The 10,777-nt window shown below is 35.2% G+C and overlaps 1 protein-coding gene across 2 annotated transcripts; it reads left to right on the top strand.

Moving 5' to 3' along the window:
* The first annotated feature begins 208 nt into the window (after positions 1 to 208).
* SPP1 (secreted phosphoprotein 1) lies at positions 209 to 8,274 on the top strand. Of its 2 annotated transcripts, XM_025998113.2 has the most exons (7): positions 253 to 384; positions 1,491 to 1,555; positions 1,666 to 1,704; positions 4,786 to 4,866; positions 5,156 to 5,197; positions 6,237 to 6,515; positions 7,434 to 8,274. In XM_025998113.2, the coding sequence occupies exons 2-7, from the start codon at positions 1,502 to 1,504 to the stop codon at positions 7,836 to 7,838; spliced, it is 900 nt and encodes a 299-aa protein (XP_025853898.1). In that variant the 5' UTR covers positions 253 to 384; positions 1,491 to 1,501; the 3' UTR covers positions 7,839 to 8,274. The 2 variants fall into 2 exon arrangements, with proteins under 2 accessions (XP_025853900.1, XP_025853898.1); XM_025998115.2 differs by lacking the exon at positions 4,786 to 4,866 and having other exon boundaries at positions 209 to 384.
* The last annotated feature ends 2,503 nt before the right edge of the window (positions 8,275 to 10,777 follow it).

Below are 10,777 nucleotides of genomic sequence, written 5' to 3'. Positions count from 1 at the left end.
AAATTATAGACTATTTCAAAGAACTAGTCATTCCTCCCCACTTTTTTTGTAGGACCCCTAGATGCCCTTCCACCATGCTAAATGCCAATCCCATAAATGAAAAAGCTAGTTAATGATATCGTACACAAGTAATGTTTTAACTATAGTTTGTGTGTTTGCTTTTTGTTTTTTAACCACAAAAACCAGAAGGGGAAGTGTGGGAGCAAGTGGGTTGGGCAGTGGCAAAAAAACCTCATGACACATTTCTCCGCCTCCCTGTGTTGGTGGAGAATGTCTGGAGCAGCATTTAAATTCTGGGAGGTCCTGGTTGTCAGCAGCAAGAGAAGGAGAGAAGTGCAGCATCATCCAAGACTGGGCTCTCTTCTCAGCCAGCCACAGAGCAAGGTAAGCCTGCAGTTCACTATCCGTGTATTCAGCTTCATTTCAGGGGCAAGGGCAAGTCGTGAGGAAAGGAATTGAACTGTAAAGCTGTTAAGCAGACTTGAATTGTTCTAGGCTTTTAAATGAGCATGGAGATATGTTACAGATTTCCTGGAGGAAAGGTAACTGGTTATTTTAAAAGCCAGTCATTTATATAACTCAAAAATACTTTGAGTCCTCAAAAGAACTGAAATTATTTCTTCCAATCAGAAGGGGAAAAAATGAAAAATTCTATGCCCCTTTCAAATAACTATATACATTAATTTAAATGGGTAGATGGCTGTGGAAGCATTTAAAGGGATAAAAATCTTTAGTGGTAATGTAAGCTAATAATAATGCTATGTTTTAATGATTTAATGTATCCAACCTATTTTCAAGAGAAAAGAAAAACCTTCTGAATAATTTACTTCTGTATTTAGCTGTTAGATTTTTCACCAAAATACCTGTATGACACTATTTAGACTTATTATCATGAATAGAAAAGCTGTTGACTATTTTCTATGTTTTGGTTTCTGTTTCAAATTTCTAGAATGCCTTTCTTAAATAACTGAGTTTTGAGACAGCCTCATTTTATCTAAGTGGTACCTTCTTAATAATTTCAGTTATAAATCACATTTAAAATGCACGCTGGAAAGATGGAGAAAGCAAGTTTCTTTCTATAGTTCTATTTCTCTCTTTCCCTTTGTGTTTTTCTTCTCTGAGAAATAAAGATTCCAACACTAGCTTATTATTTTAGTTAAATTACTAATGATCTGTTTTTAGGTTGAGATAGCTGGAGCTATCAGGGAGTAATGATATAATTCCTGGAATTCTAAATTTTAAAGTTGAATATAGACTTGGGAGATTCCGCTCTCCCTTGCCTAATAGTGAGAGATAGAGTAAAGAGGTGGCATTACAAATATTAACTCAAAAGAGCATAGTGTTTGAAACAAGAGTTTTCTCCAAAAGGCAGAAAGTATTCTACAGAAAATATATTTTATTAGTAATGATTTTGTGATGTGGTAGCATAAAGAAGTATGACTGTTTTACCCTACAAAGAAACCGAATATTCCTTATAAAATATTTTGCAGGAAAAGTCACCATGAGGATTGCAGTGATTTGCTTTTGCCTCTTAGGCATTGCCTACGCCATTCCGGTGAGTACAGCTGCATCTTAAAGGAAATTTCTCAAAATAAATGAATTGTGTGCTCCCCTGTGCTAGGAACACATTCACATTGTTCTTTGTTCATTTTTTCTATTTCAAAGATTAAGCAGGCTGATTCTGGGAGCTCTGAGGAAAAGCAGGTAAGCATCTTTTCAGTTTAATCATGTAAATTATATGCAGCTGTACAAGAGGTACTACAAACATATTTGTTGCCATTTTACTTATCTTCATAGTCTTGCTGTTGATTTATAAGTATTTACTGACTGCCAGCTTTCAATCTAGGCCTGCTAAGTACACTTACAGATGGTCCCCAACTCATAGTGCTTCCATTTACAGTTTTTCAACTTTACGATGGTAGGAAAGCCATATGCTAGTAGAAATCATACTTCAAATTTTGAGTTTTGAGCTTTTCCAGGCCTGGTGATGTATGGTACAATATTCTCTTGTAATACTGGGCAGTGATAGTGAGTTGCAGCATCCAGCCAAGCCACGGGATCACAAGAGTAAACACCAATATGCTTCCAACTATTCTGTATGCATACAACCATTCCATTTTTCACTTTCAATACAGTATTCAATAAATTAAATGAGATATTCGATGATTTGTTATAAAATAGGCTTTGTGTTAGATGCTTGTGCCCAACGCAAGCTAATGTATACATTCTGAGCATGTTTCAGGTAGGCTAAGCTGTGCTACGATGCCTAGTAGGTTAGGTGTACTAAATGCATTTTTGACCCACCATATTTTCAACTTGCAATGGGTTTATTAGGACATACCCCCATTGGAAATTGAGGAAGATCTGTGTAGTTTTTAGTAAATGTATGCTCTTAACACCAAACTAGTTCTTTTATATAATAAAATAATGCTCTAGGCCATTGTCATTTATATAAAATGAATTCTAGGAAGTCAAGTGAATTTTTCTTTCCATGAGTCAACATACTGTACTAGACATAGAAAATTCCATCCATGCTCTTTTAAGTTTATTTTTTTAAAGATTTTATTTATTTATTCATGAGAGGCACAGAGAGAGAGAGAGGCAGAGACATAGGCAGAGGGAGAAACAGGCTCCATGCAGGGAGCCTGACGTGGGACTCGATCCCAGGTCTCCAGGATCACACCCTGGGCCAAAGGCAGGCGCTAAACCGCTGAGCCACCCAGAAATCCCCCACTTTTTTAAGTTTAAAATTTGTCTCACATACTGGATAGTTTGTATGGCCACAATAGTCATAATATCTACTAAGATATTTGCTAAGAAACCCATTAAAAAAGAAAGGTTTTTATGCTGTTTGGATCTATTATGCTTGTCAGCTGACTTTAGATAACAATTTTCTAACCAAGCATAAGACCAAATAAAACCCTTTATTATAACTCTTGACCAGCACCATAGATGTACATGCTCCTCCAAAATAGGTAAAATTGTGCCAGCCAAACAACAAATGGGCATTGTCCTGAGGAGCTTAGGCTAAAAGATACACAGAGTTCAATCCCAGATGAACAGAATAAAGGCCTGTGTAGTGTTCTCTGGGGTCACTGAAAGTAGATTGCTTAATGAAGACATTAGGAGATGTTTTGCTGCAAGTGTTTGGGTGTGCAAGTAGATGTGTATAGGCATGTCTGTCTTCTAATTGATTTGAGAAAACAAATACGGAAGCACAATAATAAGCCAGAAAAATTAGCATTTCCAAAAAAAATAGAGGTCACAATATCTGAGGCAAGAATTGGTGCCTTTTACATAGAATAAATATGGCCCATAAAGCTATGACAGTATAAATTATTAAATTATATTTAGGAGATAAGTGAAGAGATCAACCTTCCAGAATCCTAGAAATCTAGAGCTAGTAAGAAATATGGAAAAGTTACAAAGAGATACCTCTGAAGATGAATTGGTTATCTGTATTATGACTATTAGGGGGTTTTAATCTGTTTTGTTCATCTATATTGTCTTCATATTACCTTGTTTTAAATCATAAATTTAACTTATAAGTGCCTTCTCTCTGAGACCATATTACATGTAGCAGTGGAAATATATATATGTTTAATATATATATAAATTATAACATATTTACATATAATCTTTATATTTTTTTAAAGAAAACAAAAGGAGAGAAACTTGGAACTCATCCAGACAAGTAGCTTCACATCTTTTTTTAGGCAAGGAACCCTTTCTTTCAGCAAAAGCTTTCAGAGAAGCCCAATATAAAGCTGTTCTGGTTGGAGCCAGCCCTGGGGAAACCCCAAGTACTACTGACTGATTGCCTCCCTGCTCCTCCCCCTCTCGGTGGCTGGCTGTGAAAGGGACCCTGTGGAACCGCCAGGGCTCTCATTCTCAAATGACAGGAATGTGAAGGGATTGGCTCTGGGTGATACAGCCCATCAGATGACACTTATTCAGGGCAATTTCCACTCCTCTGCACTAGAATAATCATTTTCCCAATAATGATTTGGCTAAAGGAAAGACCATTCCATTCATGTCTCTGGCATCTTGGAGCAATAGAACTTCAGTGCAGTGATATTAATGTTATATTTCTGCACTGTCCACTCAGAGCTGCTAGCCACTGTGGCTATTGAACACTCAAAATGTAGCTAGTACAACTAAGGAACTTATTTTTTAAATTTAATTTTAATTAAATTAAATAACCACATGTTATATGGCTGGTGGATACAGGATCAGACAGCAAAGCTTTAGAGTTTCTCCTTGTTCCATAGAATGGAAACAATGAAGATCACCACTAACTAAGGGGATCTCTGCTTTAGATATGTTTTATCCGAGGGGAAATTTCAGCTAGCAAGCATAAAATAGGAATGCACAATACTCAGTATAGACAGAATGCATTGGTACAGAGAGCCTGGTTCCTTGGATTTGAACCCTGGCTCTGCCACTTACTACCACTTAACTTCATTGTGGCTGAGTTTCTTCTGATCTGTAAAATGGGAATAATAATGATACTTATCTCACAAGAGGTTAAGAGGATTAAATGAATAAATATTTTTAAATTACTTTGAAAGGATGCCTGGCTTAAGTGCCAAGTAAGTATATTAAATGAATCTGCAAGAAAAAAATAAATGATAAAAGAGGTATCTAAGGGTCTGGTTGACCATATACAGGCATATTATGCCTATCCATCAAGATCAGTGAAGTATAGTTGCTTTTTCAGCTTATCATTTAGAGATCCTTATGTTTCTTTTTTTAATAATGACAAATATGCAACATTTTTTGTAGCTTTACAACAAATACCCAGGTGCTGTAGCTACATGGCTAAAGCCTGACCCATCTCAGAAGCAGACTTTCCTAGCACTACAGGTATTTTTAATTTTAACTGATTTTAAGAATTAAATTTCTCACAATTAGAGAACAACAAAAAGTAGCCATCTTGCAGGCCATTGAGGCCAGTTAAATGGATCCTTCCTGCCTGTTGGTAAATGTGAGCTTAGGACAGCAATTGATCTGGTTATGTTGGCTTTTTTCACACTTTAAGCCACTCATTTATGAGGCTGAAAAATAAGACCTGTTTTGGATAGAAAAGGCTAGCTTTTAAATTAAAATATGAGACATGTTTTATGTAAACTGATATGTGTCCCTTCTTCTTCAGAATGCTGTGCTGACTGAGGAAACTGATGACTTCAAACAAAAAGTAAGTTCTCATCTTAAATCAGAAGCCAACCATGCCCTGGAGAGATGAAAGAAGCCACTCTTTCTCCTAATGATATTGCCTGGGCTCAATTCTGATAATATTCTATTGGTAGATTTTGCAGTAAATTGCCAGTCTAAAACTTGCTCATAAAGAGAACATGTATTTACTAAATGTCAGAAATACCAGGTTTCTTCAGATAAGCTTAGTGTGGCAGGAAATGTTTACTAATGTCTGTTATTTGAAATACTAAGCCTCTTAACATTTTATTTAAGATATTTTGTAAATGTCTCATCTAATATCTGATAAACATCTAATAATGCCTACAAAAGCCAAGATTTTGTCTCTAGGAGCATCTCTGTTCCTAACATTATGGTTTATGTAATAACTATTCTTTTTCTTGGACTATTGTTATATTTGCTAAACAAAGAGGTTAGTTAAATTTGTTTTCCTTAAGATTTTTTGAATATGCTAAGAATTCTAATTAGGAAAGTTAGATAAATAACCCAATATATTGCTAGTCTGAAGTTTAATAGACAGTAAGTGGTTAATTTGGGTGACAGATTTGAGTTGCAGCTTAAACACATGCATAATGGATTCACCTTTTGCTTCTCCATACCAATAAGGGGGTAGTCTTAAGTTTTGATGCATGCATTAATATATGGATGCTCCAATCTTCTGAGAATTTTCATTTCCACTCAAAAGTAATCTCACAATTATGTATCTATTTATTTCATCACTGAATTGGTAAATTAAATAATGTCTAATATGAACAAGGAAATGGAATGTTATTGATAGAAATGTTATACTCCCATATATGGCTTGAAAATAATTATTTATGGAGAAGCAAGAAAAATACCTCAAATTATGATTCCATTTATCTTGGTATTAAAAAGGAAATTGCTTTGCTCCTAGAAGCCACTGAATACATTGCTGTGAATGCAAAGATTCTAAAACCAAATTAGTCTGAAAGACTAATGTACTGTAAATACTAAGAGAAAATAAAAACGCTTACCCAAATTTTTCTGGCCATGATTTTTAGACCTTCTCAAGTAAGTCCAATGAAAGCCATGACGATGTAGATGAAGATGATGGAGACGATGTGGATAGCCAGGACTCCGTTGACTCAAATGACTTAGATGATGACTCCAACGAGTCTGATGAATCCGATGAACTGGTCACTGATTTTCCCACTGACATTCCAGCAACCCAATTATTCACTCCAGCTGTCCCCACAAGAGACTCATATGATGGCCGAGGTGATAGTGTGGCTTATGGACTGAGGTCCAAATCTAAGAAGTCCCACAAATATGAAGTCCAGGTAAACAGATACATCAGATGTTTATGATTAGAGCCCAATTCTAGGAAACCAGAGTGTGCATATTCACATTCATTCATTCAGTAAATATTATTTGTTTATGACTATTTTTTAAATATTTTATTTATTTATTTATTTACTTACTTATTTACTTATTTCTTTTAGAGAGAAAAGTTGGGAGGGGAGTGGTAGAGGGGGAGGAAGAGGGACATGCAGACTCCACGTTGAGCACAGAGCCCAGTGCAGGGCTCAATCTTACACCCCTGAACTCATGACTTGAGTTAAAATCAAGAGTCCAGTGCTCAACCAATTGAGCCACCTAGGCAACTCCTAATTTATGACTATTGAACACAAAAACTTTTTTCAACTTGGCTATTTTAAGTTTAAGTCCATGCAATTTTTCTCTAATTTCATCTCTCAGTCATAATGCTCTTTTTCCAAATCCTGGCTGTAAAGCATTTATTCTATTTATTTTTTTAGATGAAAGAAAAAACTTTGGAAAACAGCAATTATTTTCACAATATAACAGTCATGTTTTGAAGTTAAATATTTACAATGAATTGTAGAGTTGCAAATTACACTGCATCTATGGTCTAAGGATCTGGATTTGACACATAGAGTTGACATTTACTATTCATTTACTTTTTAACTTTCAATTCTCTTTCTCTTAATTTAAAACAGAGATAATGAGATCTACTTATAGTCTTTATCATATGCATAACTGATCTACCTATTAAACTAAAGGAGACGAATATGTGAAAACCTTGGTAAAATATAAAGTAATGTGCTTGTCCTGTTTTTTGGTTCAGTCAAATTTAGACCATTTCCAGTATAAATTGGCTAAAAGTTAGAAAGCAGAATTACAATGTTCCCATCCCTGACTATTCACTTAATTCTTCTTCCATTTGTTCCGTGATTCAGTATCCTGATTCTACAGAGGAGGACTTCACATCACTTGTGAAAAGTGCAAGTATGGAAGATGACTTCAATACTGTCCTTCTTTCCCGGACAGTGAGAGGCACCTCTGACAGGGACAGCCATGCAAAAGACAGTCAGGAAACAAGTCAGCTTGATGACCACAGTATGGAAACCAAGAGCCGCAAGCACTCCCAAGAATATAAGCTGAGAGCAAGTGATGAGAGCAATATGCATTCCCTTGAGATTGGTAGCCAGGAAAATTCTGAAGTCAGCAGTGAACTTGTCAGCCAAATAAGTCAAAGCCATGAGAAGGAGTTAATTGTAGACTCCAAGAGTGAGGAAGAAGATAAACACCTGAAATTTCACGTTTCTCATGAATTAGATAGTACATCTTCTGAGATCAATTAACAGGAGAAAATGCAATTTCTTACTCTGCTTTTAGCAAAACAAACAAACAAAATTATAGCAGGATGGAGAGAATACAAAATGCTTATTTCTCAGCTTAGTTGGTGAATGTATATGTATATGGATCTGGAAATAGATACTATTTTTGATCATTAGTTTAGTGTGTGGCTTAATGGTAACACCATTGTAAACTAAAAGCTTCAGGTTTTGGTCTGTGTTCTTTCCATATAAGAAATGCAAGCTATCACTGCATTTTAATATTTGCTATTCTTTTATGAATAGAAATTTATGTAGAAGCAAATAGAATACTTTTACACACTTTTAAAAGAAAACATAAAATTAACTTTATGTCACTATAATCTTGTTTTTTTAAATTAGTGTATATTTGGTTGTGATTATTTTTGTGTGTGTGTGAATAAATCTTATATCTCAAACATAATGAGTTTGGTGGTATTGGCTGCTTTTGTTTTTTTTCTGGATCTTTATTGAGATATAAATGACATATAACATTGTGTGAGTTTAAGGCATACCACATGATGATCTGATACATTCATATGCTGCAAAATGATCACCATAGCATTAGTTTAACACCTCTATATTGTCACTTTCTCGATCCTATCACATAAGCATCATTTCTTTTTTGTGGCGAGAGCAATCAGCTGCTTTTCTTATTTGAGTTCCCACAGTTGCCCAGCAGTTAATAAGTGTAACTACTTTAATGAACCTACTAAACTTAGTAGAGAGCAATACAGGGTCTGCTGGATCAACCATATAGGTTCTGGCTGAGCTAAAGTTCCTAATTAAGGAACTTCAGAATTCCTTAATTCAAGTTTAAGTTGATACTCAGCCAGAAATCCTCCAAGTATGCAGGACTCTTTCACCCAGTGGAACACCTTTTTTCTAATTCTCACAAAGCTGATATAAAAGCTAATGAAAGCCTAGCTGCAATCACAAATCAATTTTATTGTTTCTCATCACTCACCATTAATTTTCTCAGTAAATTTATTGCTTTCTTGCCCTTGGATGAAAACCTATAGGTTCCATAGTGATTTTTTTTTCCATAGCTATTTTGATCACTCATAGATAATAAACAGTCCCCTTGTATTGTAATAAATTTTTAAACACAGTTCCAGGTAATAACCAAGATTTTAAAATTTCATTTAAAACTGAACTGGAGGGTATTATGCTGAGTGAAATAAGTCAATCGGAGAAGGACAAACAGTGTATGTTCTCATTCATTTGGGGAATATGAATAATAGTGAAAGGGAATATAAAGGAAGGGAAAAGAAATGTTGGGAAATATCAGGAAGGGAGACAGAACATAAAGACTCCTAACTCGGGGAAATGAACTAGGGGTGGTGGAAGGGGAGGAGGGCGGGTATTGGAGGGGAATGGGTGACGGGCACTGAGGTGGACACTTGACGGGATGAGCACTGGGTGTTTTTCTGTATGTTGGTAAATTGAACACCAATAAAAGTTAATTAAAAAATAAATAAATAAATAAATAAATAAATAAATAGGAGCTTGTAAAAACACACACAAAAAATAAATAAATAAAAAATAAAACTAGAAGTTCTAAAAAATAAAAAATAAATAAATAAATAAAACTAGAAGTTCTGAAAGCCTGAAGTGGAACAAGTATCTTTACTTCCATGTCTTGCTCCTCTGCTCTTTCTAAAACTAGAAATTCCATTTGGAAATCTTAAAATTCTCTATTAAAAAACTTTTAGGACAAAAGGAGAAAAATTAAGGAGCAGAATTTCTAAAGACAAATCATAATGAAAACACAAAATTAACAGAATATGGTTAAATCACTGATCACACTAAAGCCACAGCCTTAAATTTTTGCAGCAACAAACACATTAAAAAATGAAAGGAGGGCAGCCCTGGTGGTGCAGCGGTTTAGCGCTGCCTGCAGCCCGAGGTGTGATCCTGGAGACCCTGGATGGAGTCCCACATCGGGCTCCTTGCATGGAGCTTGCTTCTCCCTCTGCCTGTGTCTCTCTCTCTGTGTCTTTCATGAATAAATAAATAAAACCTTAAAAAAAGAAAGGAACAACAAAGTTAAGCAAAAGAAACCAGAAGGAAGAAAATAATAAATTTAAAAGCAAAAGTAATGAGATAGTGAACAAAAAAATAGTAGAAACTAATCAAAATGCTGGCTTTTTGTAAAAACAACAAAATAGATAAACCATTAACTCTAACTTACTAAAGGAAGAAACATAGAAAAAACAAATAATGCAAGCAAGGAGATAACCAATGAAACTAGTAAGTTTTTAAATATTGGAAAAGACTACTTTACACAACTAAATACAAATAAAATGGAAAATCTAGATAAGTTGGATTATTTTCTAAGAGAACACAACTTATCAAAATTAACCTTGCTATATGTGGAAAACATAAGTAGACAGATTTCCATAGAGGAAAGAGAAAAGGTTATCAAGGAACTAACTATAAAAACCAGATCCAAATGATTTTACAGGGGATTTCTATCAAAACTTCAAAGACCAGATATGCCCAATAACATTTAAATTTTAGCACAGAAGAAAAATTTTCAAATGATCTTTATGAAACAAGTATAATTCTGATACCCAGACCTGGTAAGATTACCAACACACACACAGAAGAAAACTATAAAGCAGTCTCACTCATGACTAGCAATGGGACAATCCTAAATACAATGTCAGCAAATAGAATCTAAAATCAAGTTTAAGGCAGCCCTGGTGGCTCAGCGGTTTAGCGCCACCTTCAGCCCGGATGTGATCCTGGAGACCGGGGATCCAGTCCCACATCAGGCTCCCTGCGTGGAGCCTGCTTCTCCTTCTGCCTGTGTTTCTGCCTCTCTCTCTCCTCTCTGTGTTTCTCATGAATAAAAAAATAAAATCAAGTTTAAATAGTGCATTATAATCAAGAGGGGTTATTCCCAAACAATGAAGCTTCAG

Source organism: Vulpes vulpes, chromosome 4 (genome assembly GCF_048418805.1).
Source record: "Vulpes vulpes isolate BD-2025 chromosome 4, VulVul3, whole genome shotgun sequence".
Lineage (NCBI taxonomy): Eukaryota > Metazoa > Chordata > Mammalia > Carnivora > Canidae > Vulpes > Vulpes vulpes.
The sequence above is the reverse complement of the archived record's forward strand: the minus strand, read 5'-3'. Positions and strand labels throughout refer to the sequence as shown.

Excerpts from the sequence above, each read along its gene's own strand:
- SPP1 (XM_025998113.2), top strand. The coding sequence starts at position 1,502 with ATGAGGATTGCAGTGATTTGCTTTTGCCTCTTAGGCATTGCCTACGCC. Across the intron at positions 1,705-4,785 it reads GGAGCTCTGAGGAAAAGCAG|CTTTACAACAAATACCCAGG; the intron begins GTAAGCATCTTT and ends CATTTTTTGTAG. Across the intron at positions 6,516-7,433 it reads CCCACAAATATGAAGTCCAG|TATCCTGATTCTACAGAGGA; the intron begins GTAAACAGATAC and ends TCCGTGATTCAG.